This window comes from Lolium rigidum, chromosome 2, assembly GCF_022539505.1.
Source record: "Lolium rigidum isolate FL_2022 chromosome 2, APGP_CSIRO_Lrig_0.1, whole genome shotgun sequence".
Classification (NCBI taxonomy): Eukaryota; Viridiplantae; Streptophyta; class Magnoliopsida; order Poales; family Poaceae; genus Lolium; species Lolium rigidum.
This window is the reverse complement of record NC_061509.1, coordinates 240,048,150-240,072,050: the sequence shown is the minus strand read 5'-3', so window position 1 is coordinate 240,072,050 and position 23,901 is coordinate 240,048,150. Positions and strand designations below refer to the sequence as shown.

General features: G+C 47.9%; 2 protein-coding genes across 2 annotated transcripts; one reads left to right on the top strand and one right to left on the bottom strand.

Annotated features, from left to right (window-relative positions):
* Positions 1-1,435: 1,435 nt before the first annotated feature.
* On the top strand, positions 1,436-7,410 carry LOC124688402 (TLC domain-containing protein At5g14285-like). Its single transcript, XM_047222086.1, has 2 exons — positions 1,436-1,810; positions 6,878-7,410. The coding sequence occupies exons 1-2, from the start codon at positions 1,519-1,521 to the stop codon at positions 7,357-7,359; spliced, it is 774 nt and encodes a 257-aa protein (XP_047078042.1). The 5' UTR covers positions 1,436-1,518; the 3' UTR covers positions 7,360-7,410.
* Positions 7,411-8,749: 1,339 nt separating this feature from the next.
* LOC124690700 (importin subunit beta-1-like) lies at positions 8,750-13,257 on the bottom strand. Its single transcript, XM_047224054.1, has 3 exons — positions 13,180-13,257; positions 10,559-12,984; positions 8,750-9,105 (listed from the first exon to the last, which is right to left on the bottom strand). Exons 2-3 carry the CDS (start codon positions 12,958-12,960, stop codon positions 8,979-8,981), a joined length of 2,529 nt encoding a protein of 842 aa, XP_047080010.1. The 5' UTR covers positions 12,961-12,984; positions 13,180-13,257; the 3' UTR covers positions 8,750-8,978.
* Positions 13,258-23,901: the final 10,644 nt, after the last annotated feature.

Below are 23,901 nucleotides of genomic sequence, written 5' to 3'. Positions count from 1 at the left end.
TAAGATATGTGTTCCTGGCATGAATGTTACATCAGTGGGTCTAATCGCCTTATCAACTTTAGTGAAAAAAATTGGAGCTTATATAGAAGACATACACCACTGTTTGGGTAGTGTGATAACTATGAAATTCAGTTTGAACAAGGGAGAGTTCCCAATTTACAACTGAAAACATTGCCATCAAGTCCATCTTGATGACATCCTCTTTCTTTTTTGTTTTTTTGAAAAAATCTGCTAGAAACCCATCTAGTGTAGGGGCTTTGTTGTGCTCCGTCTGAAAATTGCTTCATACAATTTCTTCTAAGTGAAAGTGAAGTCAGCTGTAAGAATTATATTTTCTTCGGGAGACAATTGAGGTATATCATGGATATAATCACACACGATTGAGAAATTATTTGGAAATTATTTGAGACCAATGTCCAAAGAGTTCATTGTAATGTTTTGTCAAATAGGCCTTCTAGTTTTCTTCTCCCATAGTGGTTCACTCTTCTTGTTCTAACCGAAATATCTTCTTCTTTGTATGTTTTCCTTTCGCAATAAACTAAATATATTTTGTTTCATTTTCCCCTTCCTGAACATATTTAACCAGCATCCCGGTCGGCTGCATTTAGAGGTATTGTCGTTGTCTTGATTAGGGGTGGACTAACGAGCTGCTCGGATCGTTAAGGTTCGGCTCTTTAAGCTCGTGGTCGTTAAGACTTGAATCGTTAAGCTCGTTAAGAATAACGAGCTGAAATCATTGTTCGGCTCGACTCGTTATGTTCGTGCGAGCGCTCGCGAGCAGCTCGTTAAGGATCGTTAAGGAGGCAATGGAAAACAAACATGTGTGTATTGCCTGGTGAGGGAGAGAGGAAGCATAGGTTTTTGATCCTAATGTAGGAGTTTCAAGCATGGTCAAAGAACACTATTTTGATTGCCCCTTCCTGCCAAATATTTGAGATAACTAAAGTGACTCGCAGTAAAACCTAGTGAAGCCTAGCTTGTTACCGATCTTAACGAGTAGCTCACGAACATAGTCGGCTCGATTGTTTAGCTCGTTAATCTTAATGAGAAAAACTGATGCTCAGCTCGGCTCGTTAACAAAACGAGTCGAGCAAACTAGCACTCATTTAACTCGCCGAGGTTCGAACTTTTTGTCCAGCCCTAATCTTGATAACGATAGTACTATGAGGAGTTCTAGGGTTTATGGTGAAACTAGACAACGGGATGCCTTGGTTCAAAAGATGAGAGGAGAGGTCGCGGGAATGGGGGTAGTTCTCGACAGCTCTGGCAGAAAGCTGTCAGTGCGAAGCAGTGCATACAACATGACAGAGAATAAGAATATCCCAGAATATAGGAACCCGGATCCGAATCTCGAACCTATGGGTGGCTCTTCCATGCACGGGACTATCTCATTTCTCCAAAAAGCGACCGCTCATCACCTCTCAGCCAAGCCAACCACATCACACTATTGTACCCATTGCCGATCAAAGCAAGAAGAGGCACTCATACATCGCGAGGGAGCCTGAGCTCGATCGATCAATGGAGTACGCATCATCCACCCCGAGCGCGACGGACTCCATGTTCCTGCCTTTCCTGGTAATGTTCGCGGCCATCTACCTCCTCGCCTACTTGGTCGTGTTCCGCCGCTGGAGCCGGCAGCACCGCCCGGACGCGTCCAGCTGCTTCACCTCGCTATTCCACGGCACGCCGGCGTTGCTGCTTGCCCTGCGCGCCGTGCTGTCCAACCCGGCCGCCGCCGGCGACCTCGCGCTCGCGGCGCCCAACACGCGCGCCGACGACCTCGCCCTCGATTTCAGCACAGCCTACTTTGTCAGCTCTAACCCTCACTCACGATCGGATCGAATCGAGGCAGAGATAGAGAGGGAGCTGGAGGTAGACGATGAACACTTGGTGGTTTTTGTGCAGCGTACAACTTACTGCTTTTCTGTTTCATTCATCCTCTTATTGAGCGATTACAAAGCAATGCCGTGACTTCCGCCACGTTCCCGACTGAATCGTGCCATCCCACGACTCGGAACGAGCTCCACGACGATCCTACAAACATGGAGGTGCTCGCACTAAACACGACGCGGTCCTCCTAAAATCTCTCTAACAGAAACTCTGACGAAACTGTCGAAACTGAATCCTAACGACACTAACAGTTGCTAACTGAAACTTATTCAACAAATCTCCCCTAAGTTTTAGTCGCGGATGATGTTGGTGACGCCGATCCTCGCGCGCAGGTCCTGGAACCGAACGCGCCCAAGAGACTTGGTGAGAATATCAGCGAGCTGGTTGGTGGTGCCGATGTGTTCGACGGAGACTCGCCGTCGGCGACGTATTCCCTGATGAAGTGGTGGCGAGTGTCGATGTGCTTGCTGCGATCATGGAACACTGGGTTCTTGATCAGCTGAATGGTGCTTTGATTGTCGATGAAGAGCTTCACCGTCTTCTCCTCCTCGTTGAGCAGTTCGCCGAGGAGACGTCGGAGCCAGGCTGCCTCGCACGCCGTCGCTGTGGCAGCCATGTACTCAGACTCACACGACGAAAGTGCCACCGTCTTCTGCTTGACCGACTGCCAAGACACTCGGGCAGCCGTTGATGAAGAAGATGCTGCCCGTCGTGCTCTTGCGATCATCCAGGTCGCCGGCCAGGTCCGCATCACTGTAGCCCACGAGCTCGAGCTGCTCGCTGCCGCCACGGAGTGTGCACCCGTAGCTCTTAGTGCCTGCGATGTACCGGAGAAGATGCTTGACCGCGCTCAGGTGTTCCGTCGTCGGCGTCTCCATGAAGCGACTGACGAAACCCACTGCAAATGCAATGTCAGGCCTGCTATGCACCAGGTACCGGAGACCACCGACGATGGAACGATACATCGTGCCATCCACCGGTGGATTCGAGCTGATCTTGCTCATCTTCAGGCGTGGCTCCATTGGCATCTGGGTCGGGGTGCAGTTCGCCATGCCAGCCTTCTCTAGGAGCTTGCCGGCGTAAGCGGACCGGCAGAGCGTGATCTCGCCGCCGCCACGGGACACTTCCATGCCAAGGTAGTAGGCAAGAAGACCCAGGTCACTCATCTTGAACCTGGTCATCATCTCGCGCTTGAACCTGGCGATCTCCTGCTTGCCGCCGCCAGTGACGATCAGATCGTCGACGTAGACGCCCAGCAGCAGGCGTGAATCTTCCTTGCCGCGTGTGTACACGGCGTGCTCCGATGGGCTCCTGGTGAAGCCCGGAGAGAGAAGCGTGCCTGTCAAGCTTGGCGTTCCAAGCTCGCGGTGCTTGACGCAGCCCGTAGAGCGCCTTCTTCGGGCGCAGCACCTTTCCCTCCATGCCGTCGATGATGAAGCCGGGGGCTGGGAGACATACACTTCCTCCTCAAGGTCGCCATTCAGGAATGCGCTCTTGACGTCGAGGTGGTGCACCTCCCGGTTGTGGTGTGCAGCTATGGCGAGGAGGACGCGCACCGAGTCCAGGGCGTGCAACCGGCGCAAAGACTTCCTCGAAGTCTATGCCAGCTCGCTGCGCATATCCCTTTGCCACCGGCCTCGCCTTGTGCCGCACCACTTCGCCTGCAGGATTTTTCTTCAGCTTGAACACCCATTTCAAACCGATGGGACGGTGCCCAGCAGGCAGGTTGGTGAGCTCCCAGGTGTCGTTCTCCTCGATCGCGGCCATCTCCTCAGCCATGGCAGTTCGCCATCCAGCTTCTGCTTGAGCCTCTGTGAACGACGCAGGCTCTTCTCCTTCGGCAAGGAGCAGCCCCCGTTCAAGTTCGGCATCAATGTTGGCGACGGTCCTGTACCTGCGCACAGGAGTGTCTCGGTCCTCCACAGACGGAGTGTTAGCGCTGGAGGGCGTCGCGAACTCCACGGAGGGGTCCTGGAGGTCCCCTGCATCGTGGAATTGAGGGGTCGCCGGTGTCTGTGGTGACGCCGTGCCGTGCGCGCTCTGTGCGCGCTCTGGCGCTCGGAGGTGTCGCGCCGTGCGCGTCCGGTGCGCGCTCTGGCGTGGGAGGGTCGGCGGCACACCCACGCGGAGCAGCAGCTTGGGGAAGCGTGTACTCCACGTCGAAGTCGCTGTTCACCGCCTCCAGGCCGCCGTTCTCCCAACTCCATGACGCAGCCTCGTCGAAGACAGCGTCGCGCGTGACGTGCACCGTCTGTGTCAGGGGGTCGAAGACCTTGTACGCCTTGGAGCCTGGCTCGTAGCCCAGCAGGACCATCTTCCTGCTGCGGTCTTCGAGCTTCTTGAGGTGTGGCCGAGCCGTTTTGACGTGAACGACGCAGCCAAAGACCCGCAGGAAGTGCAGATTTGGCGTCTTGCCGTGCCAAAGCTCGTACGGCGTCTTGCCATCCACGGCGCGCGTGAAGGAGCGGTTCAGAAGAAACACCGCCGTCGTCACTGCCTCCCCCCAAAACGTGTTGGGCACGCCTCGCCCTTTGAGCATGCTTCGTGCGGTGGCCACTACCGTCTGATTGCGGCGTTCCACCACGCCATTGTGCTGCGGTGTGTAGGGCGCGGAGAGGTGGCGCTGGACGCCTCGTCGGCGCGAGAATTCCTCGAAGGAGCGGGAGGTGAACTCTCCCCCTCGATCGGTACGAAGGGTGCGCAGGGTGCAGCCGCTCTGCACTTCGGCGGCCGCCTTGATGCGACGGATCGCGGCTTCAGCTTCGTCCTTGGTGGAGAGCAGCACCAGCCACATGTAGCGGCTGAAGTCGTCCACCATCAGGAGGAAGTAGCGCTTCCCTCCTGGCGTCGCCGGCGTGATCGGTCCGCAGAGGTCGGCGTGGATCAGCTCGAGGCGTTCCGTGGCGCGAAACTTTGCCACCTGCGGGAACGGGGCCCGCCTCTGCTTCCCTGCCAAGCAGGCGTCGCAGAGCTGGTCCGTGTGGCCGATCTCTGGTAGCCCGCGAACCATGTCGTTGCGAGACATGGCGCGGAGCGCCCCGAAGTTCTGGTGGCCGAGCCTCTCGTGCCAAGTCCAGCTGCTGTCGCCAGAGCGTAGCGACAGGCACACAGGCTGCACCACCTGCAGGTTCACCTTGTAGAGACGATTCGGGGAGCGAGGTACCTTGGCGAGCAGGCGATTGCTGCGATCCCAAAGGGACATGAAGCCGTTGCGGATCGCTGAGGGGCAGCCGTTCTCGTCGAGCTGGCCGAGGCTCACTATGCTCGTCTTGAGCTTGGGGATGAGGTAGACGTCCGTTAAGGCGCGGTGCTCGTCGCCACGCACCGCGATGACCACGGTCCCACGTCCGACGATGTCGACGATGGAGTTGTCGCCGAATCGCACCGTGCCAGTCACCTTGGTGTCTAGCTCGGCGAAGACGGCTCGACTGCCGGTCATGTGGTTGGACGCGCCGCTGTCGAGGTACCAGGGTACGTCGACCGGCTCATGCTCGTCGCCAAGCCGCACCTTGGCACGCTCCTCGTTGAGGAACACGTGTCCGCCCACGCGTTCGGGTTCGTCGGCGACTGGGCACAGCTGCGCCATGAGGAGCGCGGCCGGCTCGTCGTCGTCGCCGTCCTTGACCGTGTGAGCCTCTTCCCTCTTCTTCTTGCGAGCGCTCACGGGCCCAATGCCCAAACTTGCCGCAGTGAGCGGCATTTGTCGTCGCGTGCGGCGACGCCGCCGTTCGCCCTTGCGGCTTGTCGCGCGGGGCGTCGTTCCCGCGCCCTTGCCGCGGCGGTTGCCACCGCCGCCACCGCTCCCCGACGAGCCATCGCCATCGCGGTGCTTCATGCGGGCGCGCCACTGCTCCCTCCGTGAGCAGCAGTTGGCCGCCGCCGGCCATGCCTGTGGGCTCGTCGTCGTCGTCTTCTTCGCAGACCTTGAGACGCCCCGTCAGCTCTTCGATGGACATGGTCTTCAGATCGAGGAGGCCCTCGATCGACCGTGCCATCTGCTTGTACTTCCTTGGCACGACCCGCAGGTACTTGAGGATCACTTTCTTGTCGTCGACGGGGTCTCCATGGATGTCCAACTGGTGGACCAGTTCCTGCAGCCTCAACCCAAAATCATCGACTGACTCACCGGGTTTGAACCGAAGATCCTCGTACTGCTTGCGGAAGTTTTGGGCTTTCGAGTCCCGACTCGATCTGCCCCGACGCGGATCGTCTTGATCGCATCCCACGCCTCCTTCGCCGTGTCCTTGACGGCGAGCATCGGAATCATCTCCGGAGGTACGGCGCGGAGGATGGCCTCCAACGCCGCACGATCGTCGTCGTACTCGCCCACGCCCGTGTCGATGACTTCCCACGGTGACGAACCCGCAGGATCACCTTCATGAGCAGCGACCAGGTGTTGTAGTTCGTCCTCGTCAGCACGGGCCACGCCGTGCTGGAGCTGCCGCCCATGTCACGCGTGGAGCGCGGGACGGCCAGCGCCTTCTCTGCCGAGGAGTGTGGTGATGAAGCCGCGCCCGAGTTCTTCCCGTCCTTGTCCGCGTCTGCGGCGGCCTTCTTGGACGCGTCATCGCCGCCCTTCGTCATCCTTCTCTCCGCGACACGAGCCTAGGCTCTGATACCACTTGTCAGCTCTAACCCTCACTCACGATCGGATCGAATCGAGGCAGAGATAGAGAGGGAGCTGGAGGTAGACGATGAACACTTGGTGGTTTTTGTGCAGCGTACAACTTACTGCTTTTCTGTTTCATTCATCCTCTTATTGAGCGATTACAAAGCAATGCCGTGACTTCCGCCACGTTCCCGACTGAATCGTGCCATCCCACGACTCGGAACGAGCTCCACGACGATCCTACAAACATGGAGGTGCTCGCACTAAACACGACGCGGTCCTCCTAAAATCTCTCTAACAGAAACTCTGACGAAACTGTCGAAACTGAATCCTAACGACACTAACAGTTGCTAACTGAAACTTATTCAACATACTTCACCGTCGACCTCCTCCACTACCTCGTCTTCCTGCCCCACGAGGCCCTCTTCGTCGCGCACCACCTCGCCACGCTCTACGTCCTCGCCACCTGCCGCGCCGCCGTCCGACGCGGCGCCTACGCGCTGCTCGCCCTGGAGGTGCTCGCCGAGGCCACCAGCCTCGTGCAGAACCTGTGGACCCTGGCCGACATGCGCCGCGCCGGCTCGCCCGCGGCCGCCAGGGCGCACGCGGCGCTGTCGCTCCCGTTCTACGTGGCGTACACGGCCATGAGGGCGGTACTCGGGCCGGTGTGGTTCGTGAGGATGGTGAGATTCTACGCCGCCGGCGCCGGGGCTGGCGAAGGTGCCCTGCCGGCGTGGGCTTGGGTGTCGTGGACGGTGGTGATCGGTTCCGGGATAGTGCTGAGCGTGCTGTGGGTGGGCAACCTGTGGTTGGCCTACTTCAGGGACAGGAAGGAGAGCTCTCGCAACAAGGAACAATGATCAATTCTTGATCTCACATTGATTTCGAGTTCATTCATTCACCGTGCAAGTGCAGCACACACTTCTTCATTTACTGTCCTTTTGGCTCTTGAATTTACTGAGCCTGCACGTCTTACTTTTTTTAAAAAAAAATCAAGAACTTTAGGTATAAGGTAGAACCTATTTAGATGATTGACCATATAGATTTAGCAAATTGGTAATGGAAGAATAAGTTTTGATAGTCTCGTCCGGATAACATAAGATATTTTACTTACATACAATTTTGTTTAGCGAGGTTGTTCTTAGTGAGAAATACTCATCTACCAAGATACCACACAAAATCCTTAGTCTTTAGCAATATCTTCATTTTCCAAAAAAAGTATCGATTGACACATTGGGCTGGATTAAAACTCTCTACATGGAGTCTACAAAGAATTTACCACTCTCATGTAGATTCCATCAATACTTGTCGGTTCCTTGCGTCAACTGGACCAATGCCAGACGTTGTAGCAAAATATTCCTGAATGCAATCCTGAGACTAACAAGATATCTTATGAACGTCACATTTGGAGGTGAAGTTTCGAACACCTTCGGTAATGTATCAGATTTGTGATGTACAATGTTATAACGGGTAGGATATTGTTTTCGAAGTGTAGCATTATCTACCCACTTATCTTGCTAAAACTTCATCTTAGATCCATCCTTAATGGAAAAAGAACCATATGAAAATAAGAATTTCTTTATCGCCATAAGGCCATCCCAGAAGTGCGAGTTCCTAGGTTTCCAATAAATTTGGGACAAAGCCCTTAAGCCCATGTACTTTCTCTTTAGAATAGTTTACAAATCCCATCTTCATAAAAAGCTTGAAAAGCCATTTCTGTAGTAGGTCTCGGTTCTTGAAGTCTGGTTGTGAATACGAAGTTCCCCTGATCTTTTGGACTTCATCGAAAATAATCTAATCTTTACAAAACTCTTCTAGATAATTGGAATAAGAAAATTATATACGGCATCATGTTACTTAGTACTAAATTAAGGAGAACCAATCGTATATAGTACCATGCCTACCAACTTGCAAGCGGCTATTCACTGCACGGGCGCACGGCGACCGGACAAAAGAGCCGGTTCCGCACGGGCTCACGCTCCAGCTGCCGGTGGATCACCATTAAAAATTAGATTATTGACAAGAACTACTTCAGAGGCTCGTGGACTACTTCAAAGCATTGAATAGGTAATGCTAATCAAATGCATTCTTCATGCTTCAATACGGTTCAAGCAACATAATTAACAGCAATAGCAGCACATGGCTGGCTACACTTTGTTCTCAGAGATGCCTGTACAGTGTGGATGAGATGCTTGTGCAACGAGATGCTATGCTAATAGACAGCATAGCAACACTATGCAAAGGTCGGCTCCAAACTGCATGGCGCTGGATCAGGTTTTTCGAAGGATCCAGAGTGGGTGAAAGTCACTCGGAAGCTAGGGCCAGATTCGTCAAAAGTTAAACAAGTTTAGCCTGCCCAATGCCAGAATTTTAAGTTTATCCGATGCCAGAACCCACCAAAATAGTGCACAGATGAGAAGGATCCTACTACTGAGGCTACATCTACGTTGATCCTTTCATTCATCCACACCAAATGGACTCAGAAGAAACCTACACCCTCATGGTAGTTAATCATTGCTTTCTCAGTCATTTCCTCTACCCATGAGCCAGCCGTAAGATGAAACTGCGCCAAGACATCAGCTACAGCGAGGCTCACACTTTGGTCCCTGAAAGTAGATGCACGCAACGGTAAGGAACAAGAACAGTCGCACATAGACCAACAGGAAAGAGCAAGGCAATGAAAATGATGGAAGAAAAAACACATAATTGTGGTATTGAACAGGGACAGTCATCCGTAGGGAGATAGCTGCAGAGAAAAATATAAACATGTAAACTTTAACAAGCTACTGATGTGCAGATGTGCAGCAAGAACAGATTCTCAAAATCAACAACCCATAAAGCATATGCATGGCAGAATAGAAAGGGAGGAATTAATTTACAAGGCTATAGCAAATAAGGATCAAAATCGATCGACAAGTAGGGCAGAGCCAGAACAAGAAATTGAGTTTGTGATAGATGACTCAAACACATCCTCCGATAGCAGGCTTATGGTGAGCTGAATTTCATGGACCTCATCATTCTATTGTTCTATCAAGTTGTTCATACAGGGCATGGCATTCTCACCAGATCAGTAATTTCTCGTACAACAATTTGATATCTAAAAGATTCGAATTATATACATGATAAAAAAATCAGGACTCAATACAAAGAATCAGCAGAATAACAATATCGTTAAGTGGATTTGGCAACAAGGATATAATAAGAAAAATGCTTACTGAAAGAACAGCAAAAAAGGGCATGCCAAAAGTACAAAAACAGGTCTAGAACATGATTGTCTTACTGTGAATTTAATTATATAATTTTCTATCCAGCAGCACTTGATTACAAGAGTTACTTATGATAGACTGAATAGACCTGCTAAAGCTAAAAGGAGTAAAATAAACACATAATTCTGCATGCACATCATACATCCATAGAACTAAAATACAAGGCAATGAAAATGATGTCACCTGCTCTAAAATAAAAAATTTAAAGGAAGGAATTAGTTTACAAAGCTATAGTAAATAAGGATTAAAATTGATCGAGAAGTAGGGCGGAGCCAGAACAAGAGTTTGTGACAGATGACTCAAACGCATCCTTATATATCAGGCTTACACAGTGAGCTGAAGTGATGGACCTTATCATTCTATTGTTCTATCATGTTCATATAGGGGATGGAGTTCTCACTGGATCAGTAATTTATCGTACAAAAATTTGATATCTAAAAGATTCGAATTATATACATGATTAAAAAAATCAGGACTGAATACAAAGAATCAGCAAAATAAGGATATAACAAGATCGTAAAGTGGATTCCGCAACAAGGATATAATAAGAAAAATGCTTACTGAAAGAACAACAAAAAAGACATGCCAAAAGTATAAAAACAGTTCTAGAACATGACTGTCTTACGGTGAATTTAATTATATAATTTTCTATCCAGCAGCAACTGATTGCAAGAGTTGCTTATGATATATTGAATAGACCTGCTAAAGCTAAAAGGCGTAAAGTAAAGACATAATTCTGCATGCACATCATATATCCATATAACAAAATACAAGAAGGCAATGAAAATGATACCTGCTCTGGTCTCTGCAGACAGCTTGAATGAATTTAAATAGAGGCACTGATACTTTCAACCCAATTTCAGGGTCCTTTATACCCCGTAGTATGCCAGAGTAAGCCTTTAGCATTCCATGTCTAAGATGGTTAACATAATCAACCTCAACATCGGCACAGTTTTTTAGATTAGCATCATGTTTAAGCCTTTTCAGAACATCCTTCAGGTACTTCTCGAAATCCTTGCCAATAGCAAGAGCAATGTCTCCAAAGCATGAGAAAATTAGGGGTTTAAGCGTCGATTCTGAGAGACCTTTGTGAAGAACTTCCATAATTTGATCACAGTATGGCAACATTTTACCTTCCAAGACATGAAAGATATCACCAATCACTTCTAAGGAGATGGGGGAGAGTAGGTGCACATCATAGAACTGTATGAATATTGGCATGTGTTCCCCGAAATCTGGACCACTGGCGTTAGTAAGAGCGCCAATGACAAGCATTGCTTTATCACGTACAGTAGAATTATCGCTCGCAAACACTCGGCAAAACAGAAACAACAAAACATGAGCAGCATCGGTAACTATTCCTGCCATTCCTGAGCTTCTCAGTTTCTGGATGATGACCTGCAGTAGAGAACACAGCCTAACGAGAAGATTGTTTTTCTTCTCCTTGTCATCTAAAGCAAAAGCTCGGCGATCAAGCGTCATGCACAATCTTTTCATGATACGACGCATTAAACCTTCTACAACGTATGTAACTCCAGGTTCACGTATGTGGCTGACATTCACAATCTCACTCAATGCTTCATAGGCAGATGCTGGAAGCCTGAAAGGGGTCCCATCAGCAGGTTCTGAAGCAGAAATAAGAGCTTCAACAACACGATCAAGGAAAGGTGGAAGCTCAGACGACATTGACTCTGCATCTTCATAACCCCGGGCAAGAAAATATATAGCTCCACATACTTTTTCAGACACACTTTGAGTATCTTCACTACTCCGTACCAACACATCGATGATGCGAGGAAGGTTTGAATTTGTTATGATTCCATTTCCACTTGCTGGAGAATGCAGAAGCTCGAACATCCGCCCAAGAGTACGAGCAGTGGTTACTTTTACCTCACTGTTTGGATCTTTCATCATGCCGAGCAACAAATCAACCAAGGGAGCAAGTTTCTCAACAGAAGGACCTTCAAGGATAAAACGTATTTCAGAAATAGCTGCCTTGCGTCTACGCCAATCTGACGCTTTGATGTTAGCCTGAACAGAGCCCATCACAAGGGGGACAATTGCATCCCCAATAGTTCTAGCGATGAGAGCTAGGCACCGTGTGGTAGCTCTCCGGTCATGTTGGCATCTCAGATCATAACCTAAGGCAAATCTTAGATCATAACCTAGGGTAAATCTCAGATCATAATCGTCTCCCTCTAGATCAACCTCTAGATCTTCTTGGGTTACAAGATACTCTAGCAGCATTGGAACAAGTGAAGAGAGGGCCTCCTCAATAAAGCGACAATCTGCAGTAGGTTCAGCATCAACAGAGCCCCTGTGTATAATCACTTCTTGACAGATAGCGCTCCAGAACACCATAATACACGGGTGAGCGGCTTCCTCATCTCCTTTCATACACTCAGCTGTCAGACTGAGTATGGTTGTCATGTAAGGCTGTAACAGCAGAAAATGTGTGCATGCAATTTCAACAAGGCAATCGATAGCTGCATGCTGGATGCCCGGATCTTTGGATTTAGCCGATTCACAAACTGCGCTCATTATACGATCCCTGTCATCCATATTTGTGAGCTTGACCTCAGCAAAACCAAGAACACCATACAGAGCTTTAAATGCCTCGAAACGGACATCAGAACTTGGCTGATCATGGTCCATCATCCCCTGGACGGCAGCATTCACAACACCGTCCACTTCTTCCGGCTCCAAAACCTCAACCGCCTCACAGACAAGCCCCAGCGCCACCAGAGTTCTTTGCTTCAGTTGAGGAGACGCGCCCTGCTGCGTCATGTTGCCTAGCAGTTTGGCAACGAGGTCTCGCCATTCCCCCCGGGGCATCTCAATGGCTGCAACCACTGCAATGATTTCTGGTGAGATGCGGCATGCATCAGCCGGAGATCCTAGAGACGCCAGCAACGCCTCCTTGACCTTCGATTTGATGGATGGGTCGAGGTTGATCCATTTGTTAGACAGTAGCTTCTTATCTGAGGAATCCTTTGCCTCGAACGAATTCTTGAGAACAAAGCCAGCAAGTTTTCTACACGCCGGTGGATGCGCATCGGTCGAGAGCACAGACGATAAGGACAGGAGGAAGTTGGGAAGATCGTGCTCCTGTAGCAGCTCCAGGTCGCCTTCTGCTTCTGACCGTTCGTCAACATCCTGAGACAGAGCACCTTGCAGCGCCGCAGCGAGATTCATGCCTGTATGAAACTTGTCCTGCCACTGGAATTTATTTATTCATTGATTGAGGGAAGACATTGATTAGACAAATGGACAAGAACCAGGATATCCAAGGAAATTGACAGGAACAAACTAATTTGCCATCAAACGCAACACAGTATAAGGCTTGCTACCCTAGGCTGTGGTTAGGGTTAGGGCTCGGGGCAAGTCGGGATAGCAAATCAACGCGGATCTGACCAGCAAAACGAATCGCGCTACCGGCCGGGTCTCGCAAATCACAAGCGCCCCAGTCTGGGGTTGAAGAGCTCGCTCGCCCCCGTCCGCCGCCCTCTGGTTTTGATTTTTGAAGCGGGGGAAGAAGAATTAGGCGGAGGAGGAGGCGGCTGTGGGTACTCCTCGGACTGGTGTTCATTTTCCGTTTGGAGTAACGCTGGCCATCGGGCCGGACCGACCTGACGCAGCCTGAATCACTTTAGTTCTGGGCCAGTAAGGCCCACGATTCCTTTTCGAAAATGGGCATTTTATTATTTGCGCAATAGATTCGGTCTCTGCATAACTAAGAGTACACAGCCGCACACAAATTCGTTACATTACAGTACGACTTGATTTCGTCCATGGCCCATTGGCCCAAAAGCCCGCAGGAGCACGGCCGGAGGCGCAGGGATTGCGTCATCCTCCATGGTGAGGCAGGGTGTCGAAGGCGAGGACGTGAGCGGCCGGAGTACGGCGTGAGGCACGCATGATTGGAAGCCAGCCGGAGGGAGACGGTTCATGTCGTCCTGCGGGAGAGGGAGAGAGGGGAGGGAGGCGAGTCAAGATGGCAGTTTTCCCAGTGGAGCCGGGTACCCGCGGGTATATACCCACTAAGAACCGGGGATGGTGGTCAAATTACCCCCGTGGGGCTAGCGGGGCGGGTACCCGGTAAGATGGCGGGGCGGGGATGGGGGAAAATCCCCCACGGGGCCCCACGGATACCCGAGAGCCCACATGTCAGCCTAACAAAACTAGCCCACGAAGACCACAGGACGCTGGTCAATTCCCCTCGTCGCTGCAAACTCCAATTCCAGACCATCATTCTCCTGCCCCACGACTCCACAAGGCCACGAACATGAGCCCCACCTTCCTCTCCTCCACGATTCACGGGGGCACACCGGCGGCAGCCGCGCGCCGGCGCAAGGGGGATCTCGTCGCCCACATCCTCCCGCCCACATCTGCTCGTCGCCAGCATCCTCCCGCCCGCATCGGTTTGACGACGATGTCCCTTGCATCTGCCGTCTGATACGTCTCAAACGTATCTATAATTTTAGGCATATATGCATGCTGAATAGCGGTCTATGTTCTTTGTCGTAATGCCCTAAGTAAATCTCATAGTAGTCATCATGATATGTTTGTGCATTGTTATGCTCTCTCTATTTGTCAATTGCCCAACTGTAATTTGTTCACCCAACATGCTATTTATCTTATTGGAGAGACATCACTAGTGAACTGTGGACCCCGATCCATTCTTTTACATCTGAAATACAATCTACTGCAATCATTGTTCTATGTTGTTCTTTCCAAGCAAACATCATTCTCCACACCATACGTTTAATCTTTTGTTTACAACAAGCCGGTGAGATTGACAACCTCACTGTTAAGTTGGGGCAAAGTATTTTGATTGTGTTGTGCAGGTTCCACGTTGGCGCCGGAATCCCTGGTGTTGCGCCGCACTACACTCCTTCACCAACAACCTTCACGTGGCCTTCATCTCCTATCTGGTTCGATAACCTTGGTTTCTTATCGAGGGAAAACTTGCTGCTGTGCGCATCACACCTTCCTCTTGGGGTTTCCAACGGACGTGTGCATCACACGCCATCAAGACCTTTTTCTGGCGCCGTTGCCGGGGAGATCAAGACACGCTGCAAGGGGAGTCTCTCACACCCAATCTCTTTACTTTGTTTATTGTCTTGCTTTATTTTATTTTCTATTTTGTTTGCTTTCTTTATATCAAAAACACAAAAAATTAGTTTCTTGCATTTAATTTATTTTGTTATCATGACTAGTCCTGTACTTGTTACTCTGTCACCTGAGGAATTGATCTTTACTTTTAAACAAGGGGATGAGGAGAGTTTTAAAGAAGCTTGGTCTAGAATTTTTGATTCTTATGGTAAAACTGAACCTAAAATGACTCTAAGCCTGCTTCTTAGTAACTTTTATTTTGGGCTTATTCTTCGCTATAGATATGCCTTGGATGCTGTAGTGGGAGGAGATTTCCTTCACTGCGATGGGGATCAAGCTTTTAATGCCATAAAAAAATTGGTTGCATCATCTAGCTCAGCTAATAAGTCTGATTCATCTCTTGCTAGTATTTATAATAGATTAAACACTCTCGAGACAAATATATCTTGTTTAAAAGAAGGGTATAGTCAGATTCGTGAGCATTTTGATTATGTCTCAGTAAACTTTGAACCTTCAATGTGGGACCCTACTATTAAAGTTGCTATTTGTGGTGAAACTTTTTATGCCCGTTGTGATATTATGTTTGAGTTTTGCCTTATGCCTAAAACTATTTATGAATCTTTGACACTTTGGGGACTTACTGAAGGTGGAGAAGGAATAACTCTTACTGATAATTCTATTATAATTCCTAAGGGAATAGCTGAAGGTGTGTTCACAACATTTCTTGGAAGAACGGTATCCACTGATTATCTCGTTATTGAATGTGTAGGGACAGGACAAATCACACTTGGAAGATCCCTGCTGAAACTCTTGGGAGCAACCATAGATGTGGGGAAAGGCACTCTAAATTTTACCTCTACCCCCAGATGCGGTCATGTATTCCCTAGACCAAAGAGTAAGAATAAGAGTAAGAAGGGTAGGCGCAAAGCCCCTGGTAATAATGTTAATGCTTCTTCTCTTGATGTTACTTGATTTACACTTTCTGCGCCTAGCTGAGAGGCGTTAATGAAAAGCGCTTATGGGAGACAATCTATTATTTTATTTCTGCAATTTTTGTTTTATATTTGAGTCAAGGTGCTTGTTACTACTGTAGCAATACCTTTGTATCTTTATTTTATTGTATTGTTGTGCCAAGTAAAGTCTTTGATAGTAAGGATGATACTAGATTTGGATTTCTGCGCAGAAACAGATTTTTAGCTGTCACAAATTTGAGTTGATCTCTCTGTAGGAGAGTCTAAAAAATCTGCAAAAATTCATGAGTAATCCTCAGATATGTATGCAACTTTCATTCAATTTGAGCTTCTTCATCTGAGCATGTTAAGTGCCTCGAAAAAATTCGTCTTTACGGACTGTTCTGTTTTGACAGATTCTGCCTTTTATTTCACATTGCCTCTTTTACTGTGTTTGAGTGGATTTCTTTGCTCCATTAAATTTCAGTAGCCTTGGGTAATGTCCAGAAGTGTTGGGAATGATTGTGTCCTCTCTGAACATGTGAATTTTTGATTATGCACTAACCCTCTAATGAGATTGTTTTGAGTTTGGTGTGGAGGAAGTTTTCAAGGATCAAGAGAGGAGGATGATATAATATGATCAAGAAGAGTGAAAAGTCTAAGCTTGGGGATGCCCCCGTGGTTCATCCCTGCATATTTCAAGAAGACTCAAGCATCTAAGCTTGGGGATGCCCAAGGCACCCCCTTCTTCATCAACAACTTATCAGGTCACCTCTAGTGAAACTATATTTTTATTCCGTCATATCTTATGTGCTTTACTTGGAGCGTCTGTGTGCTTTTATTTTTGTTTGTGTTTGAATAAAATCGGATCCTAGCATTCCTTGTGTGGGAGAAAGACACGCTCCGCTTTTTCATATTGAACACTGGTGTTCTTAGTTTTACTTTTAATGTTCATGGCGAAAGCTTAAAGCCGCTTCATTCCTATTTGGTTGGAAACAGAAAATGCTTCATGTGGTAATTGGTACATTGTCTTGAATAATGTGATACTTGGCGATTGTTTTGAGCTCTCAAGTAGATCATGTTTAAGCTCTTGCATCATGTAGTTTAAACCTATTAGTGGAGAACTACCGTAGAGCTTGTTGAAATTTGGTTTGCATGATTGGTCTCTCTAAAGTCTAGATATTTCTGGTACAAGTGTTTGAACAACAAGGAAGACAGTGTAGAGTCTTATAATGCTTGCAATATGTTCTTATGTAAGTTTTGCTGTACCGGTTCATACTTGTGTTTTGCTTCACACAACCTTGCTAGCCAAAGCCTTGTACTGAGAGGGAATGCTTCTCGTGCATCCAAAACCTTGAGCCAAAACCTATGCCATTTGTGTCCACCATAACTACCTACTATGTGGTATTTTTCTGCCATTCCAAAGTAAATTGCTTGCGTGCTACCTTTAAAATTTTCATTCCTTGTCTTTGCAATACATAGCCTATGGGAAAGTAGCCTAAAAAACTATTGTGGTAAAGAATATGTCGCTTATGTATTTTATTTCTTATAAGTTGCTTGTTGAGCGGTAACCATGTTTCTGGGGATGCCATCAACCTGTTACACCTTTGTTGAATATCATGTGAGTTGCTATGCATGTTCGTCTTGTCTGAAGTAAGGGAGATTTGCCATGAGTTGAATGGTTTGAGTATGCATATTGTTAGAGAAGAACATTGGGCCGCCAACCAAAGCCATGTATCATGGTGGAAGTTTCAGCTTGGATATTAATCCTCAAATCTCTTATGAGAATATTATCTGTTGTTGAATGCTTAAAGCATAAAAGAGGAGTCCATTATCTGTTTTCTATGTTGTCCCGGTATGGATGTCCTCAAGTTGAGATCTATCAAAATCGAGAAATCAAATGTGATTTATCTCCTTGGACCTTTGTACAGGTGGCATAGAGGTACCCCTTTGTGACACTTGGTTGAAACATATGTAATGCAATGATAATCCATGGAAATCCGAGCTAATTAGGACAAGGTGCGAGCACTATTAGTATTCGATGCATGAGGCTTGCAACTTATAGGAGGTTTTATGCATAACACATATGAATTATTACTACCGTTGACAAAATTGTTTCCATGTTTTCAAAATAAAAAGCTCTAGCACATGAGTAATCCCTGTTTCCCTCTGCGAAGGGCCTTTCTTTTACTTTACTAGGAAACATGCCCGTGCGTTGCAACGGGAGACGGAAATCGGTGTCACGAAACACACAAATTAAGTTGTCATTGGTTTTGCTATAAATAACTACTATTTATATTTGCATTTCGGATACATATCATAAAATCAAATTTGAATTGTTACATACATATTCTCATATATAAATGCACAAAATATACAAAAAATCTTATATACCCTCTAGTATGTGCAGAGCTCGTATCATAGTTTGTAATCCACATATAATAGAAAAGAAAAAGAGACCAAACCTCTTTTATTTATAATTTGTAATAGTAGTGGCTGAGCTAGGCTTGTTAAATAAAACTCTTTGCAACCTGAAGAGTACAAATGCTGAATTAAAATCTCATGTTGCTAATATCTTCTCACACTTATCAATTCAACGCGAAACAACAGTAATATAATGGAAGCAATTAGCAATGTAAAAAAGAATTTAGATTTTCATTCATAAGCTAAGTGAAATTGAATTTTCATGGAGGCCAAAATAGCTAAAAGAAGAACAGAAAGATGTACTGTAATAGAATTTACGCGCCAACCTTACTTGTTTCCCAGTCTCGGTTCGTATTGCTGAGATATGCCGGTTGAAAAGGCGTAGCTTCAATGTCTGATTTAATATGCCTTCTTCTCATTAATCTTGCTGTGATGGACACTCTGATGGATTGTAGCTTTGTAGGGAAGCGCATGGGTTGTGTGTGGAGCATACGTTCCCGGTGTTGGCGGCCTAGACCTGTCCGGCGACTCCTGGGGCGAAGCCAGCCTTATTTGCGGAGAGAACGGAGGTACGGCGGCGGCCAGCTGGTCTGATGCTCTCTTTTCTATTTAGCGCCACCGCACCACTCGGTCGGAAATTTCGTGAGGCAAATTTCAGCAAGTGCACACGGATAGCGTCTGGTTCAGAGTTCAGACGGAGGAACTCCGGGTGTGGACAACGAGGAGCACACTCAGCGACAATTTTGTGAAATTTTCACCCAACTGAGTACTACCTTTCAATTTCTGTCCCATTCACTTTTCCCATCTTACTTATTCACACTCACGCAAGTACGAGAAGAACAGCGGTATCTACTCATTCCAATCATCCTCGCATCAATGATAGGCATGCGCCGGTGACAAAGACGTGTATCTGCTCATAATTTGTCCAGAGTAATTCTGCCTCTTGGGTTGTGTCGTTCTCGAGCCTGTAGTGCCCGCCAAGGCCACTCGACGAGATCGTTCTGGTTGGATTTTGGCCGCCATGGCCTTGACCCCGAGCCGCCGCCGGCCATGGACTTTATTTTTCGATCTTGTAGCGCCCGTCATGGCCGCGATCTTGACATCTCGCGTGGAACCCGACTAATTTGTTTGTACTGTTCCATCCAGATCAGGCAGCGCCCCGCGTTTTTCTGCAGCGACGAACCTCTCCTCGGACCAAATCGAGGTGCGGCGGGTGGATGAACTCGAGGCCGGCTGTGTCCGTCGCGGGATTTCTGCTCTTGGCGGTGGCCAACCGCGGCGGAAATCGCTGCGGACTTCGAGTATCTGCTCGATTTTTCGATGGCAACAAGATTCGATCAGATCTAATCTGATTTGGTGAGGAAGGCGGAGTCGCGCAAAAACAAAGACGGGAAAAGAGCCTTGGAGGGAGGCGGCGCGCCATGGCAGGAGGGAGTGGCGGTGGGGTGGCGGTACCCTAGGTCGGGAGGTCGGGAGCATGGTGAATCGCTCGGTTTTTGGATCGAATGGCTGCCGCTCGGAAGGAAGTGGAGAGCGAATATGGGCCAGGCCCAAGGGGCGAAGATGAAGCTCGACCAGGCCCAAGAGGGCGACGACGACGAAATTGGTGGCAGAAAACGGAGGAACTTCGTTCTTTTTAAGTAGTGTAGATGTTGAGTCAGTCTACCTACTTCTTTCTATCTTAGAAGCAAACAATTGTGTCAACTGTGTGCATTGATTCTTACATAGTTGCTTATTTGCACTCATCATATTACTTTGTGTTGACAATTATCCATGAGATATACATGTTGAAAGTTGAAAGCAACTGCTGAAACTTATATCTTCCTTTGTGTTGTTTCAAAACCTTCTATTAAGAATTTATTGCTTTATGAGTTAACTCTTATGCAAGACTTGCTGATGCTTGTCTTGAAAGTACTATTCATGAAAAGTCTTTGCTATATGATTCAGTTGTTTAGTCATCATCTTTACCATTGCTTTGAATCACTTCATTCATCTCATATGCTTTACAATAGTATTGATCAAGATTATGATAGTAGCATGTCACTTCCGAAATTATCCTTGTTATCGTTTACCTACTCGAGGGCGAGTAGGACTAAGCTTGGGGATGCTTGATACGTCTCAAACGTATCTATAATTTCTTATGTTCCATGCTAGTTTTATGACAATACTCACATGTTTTATATACACTTTATATCATTTTGATACATTTTCCGGCACTAACCTATTAACAAGATGCCGAAGCGCCAGTTCCTATTTTCTGCTGTTTTTGGTTTCAGAAATCCTACACAGGAAATATTCTCGGAATTGGACGAAACAAAAGCCCACGGTCTTATTTTCCACGAAGCCTTCCAGAACACCGAAGAGGAGACGGAGAGGGGCGACGAGGCGGCCACACCATAGGGGGGCGTGGCCCCACCCCTGGCCGCGCCGCCTTATGGGGTGGGCCCCTCGAGCGTCCCCCGACTATGCCCCTTCGCCTATAAAATCCTTCCGTCGCGAAAACCCTAGTACCGGGAGCCACGATACGAGAAAAGTTAGTGAGACGCCGCCGCCGTTAACCCCATCTCGGGGGGTTCTGAAGATCGTCTCTGACACCCTGCCGGAGAGGGGAATCATCACCGGAGGGCTCTACATCACCATGCCCGCCTTCGGACTGATGTGTGAGTAGTTCATCCTTGGACTATGGGTCCATAGCAGTAGCTAGATGGTTGTCTTCTCCTCTTGTGCTATCATGTTTAGATCTTGTGAGCTGCATATCATGATCAAGATCATCTTATTGTAATGCTACATGTTGTGTTTGTTGGGATCCGATGAATATGGAATACTATGTCAAGTTGATTATCGATCTATCATATATGTGTTGTTTATGATCTTGCATGCTCTCCGTTGCTAGTAGAGGCTCTGACCAAGTTGATACTTGTAACTCCAATAGGGAGTATTTATGCTCGATAGTGGGTTCATGCCTCCATTGAATCTGGGACAGTGACAGAAAGTTCTAAGGTTGTGGATGTGCTGTTGCCACTAGGGATAAAACATCAATGTTTTGTCTAAGGATATTTGTATTGTTTACAATACGCACAGTACTTAATGCAATTGTATGTTGTTTGCAACTTAATACTGAAGGGGTGCGGATGCTAACCCGAAGGTGGACTTTTTAGGCATAGATGCATGCTGGATAGCGGTCTATGTTCTTTGTCGTAATGCCCTAAGTAAATCTCATAGTAGTCATCATGATATGTATGTGCATTGTTATGCCCTCTCTATTTGTCAATTGCCCAACTATAATTTGTTCACCCGACATGCTATTTATCTTATTGGAGAGACACCACTAGTGAACTGTGGACCCCGGTCCATTCTTTTACATCTGAAATACAATCAACTGCAATCATTGTTCTCTGCTGTTCTTTGCAAACAAACATCACTCTCCACACCATACGTTTAATCCTTTGTTTACAGCAAGCCGGTGAGATTGACAACCTCACTGTTAAGTTGGGGAAAAGTATTTTGATTGTGTTGTGCAGGTTCCACGTTGGCGCCGGAATCCCTGGTGTTGCGCCGCACTACACTCCTTCACCAACAACCTTCACGTGGCCTTCATCTCCTACTGGTTCGATAACCTTGGTTTCTTACTGAGGGAAAAACTTGTTGTTGTGCGCATCACACCTTCCTCTTGGGGTTCCCAACGGACGTGTGCATCACGCGCCATCACCGCCCTCAACAGCTCGTCGCCCGCATCCTCCAGCAAGAGCTCGCTTAAGTTTCCCTTAAGTGAATCACCCAAGGTTTATCGAAGTCAGGGAGGAAGAGGTCAAAGATATCCCTCTCAAGCAACCCTGCAATTACGATACAAGAAGTCTCTTGTGTCCCCAACACACCTAATACACTTGTCAGATGTATAGGTGCACTAGTTCGGTGAAGAGATAGTGAAATACAAGTGGTATGAATGAATATGAGCAGTAGTAACGGCGCCAGAAAATAGCTTGCTGGCGTGCAGTTGATGGTAGTAATATTGCAGGAAGTAAAGATGCAGTAAAACCGTAAATAAGCGATGATTGGAGTATTTGGAAACAAGGCCTATAGGGATCATACTTTCACTAGTGGACACTCTCAACATTGATCACATAATAAATCCACTCTACACTCTCTTGTTGGATGACAATCACTATTAATTGTGTAGGGCTACAAGAGAACCTCAATGCCGGAGTTAACAAGCTCCACAACATTCGATGTTCATATTTAAATAACCTTAGAGTGCATGATAGACCAACGCAATTATACCGAGTACTAACATAGCATGCACACCGTCAACATCAGCTATGAAAGGGGGAATAGATCACATCAATACTATCATAGTAATAGTTAACTTCATAATCTACAAGAGATCACAATCATAACCTACACCAAGTACTTCATGATGCACACACTCGTCAACATTACATCATGGAGGAGGAATAGACTACTTTAATAACATAACCAGAGTAACACATAGATGATATTCAACTAGATCACAAAGAGAGAGATGAACCACATAGCTACGGTAGAGCCCTCAGCCTCGGGGGAGAATTACTCCCTCCTAATCATGGAGACAGCGATGGCGGTGAAGATGGCGGTGGAGATGCCTTCCGGGGCACTTCCCGTCCCGGCAGAGTGCCGGAACGAGACTTCGTCCCTCGAATTGGAGTTTCGCGATGGCGGCGGCTCCGGAAGGTTTTCCGGTGTTTCGTCAATCCGTGTCGAAGATTTAGGTCAGGACGGCTTAAATAGGCGAAGAGGCGGAGTCGGAGGGGCCACGGGGGTCCCACACACTAGGGAGCGCCCCCCCCCCTAGGCCGCGCCGCCACCATGTGTGGGGCCCCTGATACGTCTCCGACGTATCGATAATTTCTTATGTTCCATGCCACATTATTGATGATATCTACATGTTTTATGCATACTTTATGTCATATTTATGCATTTTCCGGCACTAACCTATTGACGAGATGCCGAAGAGCCGATTGTTGTTTTCTGCTGTTTTTGGTTTCAGAAATCCTAGTAAGGAAATATTCTCGGAATTGGACGAAATCAACGCCCAGGGGCCTATTTTTACACGAAGCTTCCAGAAGACCGAAGGACTTACGAAGTGGGGCCACAAGGCGCCGCCACAACAGGGCGGCGCGGCCTGGGCCTTGGCCGCGCGGCCCTGGCGTGTGGGGCCCCCGTGACGCCTCCTGACCTGCCCTTCCGCCCACATATAGTCTTCGTCGCGAAACCCCAGTACAGAGAGCCACGATACGGAAAACCTTCCAGAGACGCCGCCGCCAATCCCATCTCGGGGGATTCAGGAGATCGCCTCCGGCACCCTGCCGGAGAGGGGAATCATCTCCCGGAGGACTCTTCACCGCCATGGTCGCCTCCGGAGTGATGAGTGAGTAGTTCACCCCTGGACTATGGGTCCATAGCAGTAGCTAGATGGTCGTCTTCTCCTTATGTGCTTCATTGTCGGATCTTGTGAGCTGCCTAACATGATCAAGATCATCTATCTGTAATGCTATATGTTGTGTTATGTTGTGTTTGTTGGGATCCGATGGATAGAGAATATTATGTTATGTTGATTATCAATCTATTACCTATGTGTTGTTTATGATCTTGCATGCTCTCCGTTATTAGT

Coding starts and splice junctions, on each gene's coding strand:
- LOC124688402 (XM_047222086.1), top strand. CDS start 1,519: ATGGAGTACGCATCATCCACCCCGAGCGCGACGGACTCCATGTTCCTG. Junction 1,811..6,877: donor TTTCAGCACAGCCTACTTTG/TCAGCTCTAACC, acceptor CAACATACTTCA/CCGTCGACCTCCTCCACTAC.
- LOC124690700 (XM_047224054.1), bottom strand. CDS start 12,960: ATGAATCTCGCTGCGGCGCTGCAAGGTGCTCTGTCTCAGGATGTTGAC. Junction 9,106..10,558: donor GTCTGCAGAGACCAGAGCAG/GTATCATTTTCA, acceptor ATCTACTTTCAG/GGACCAAAGTGTGAGCCTCG.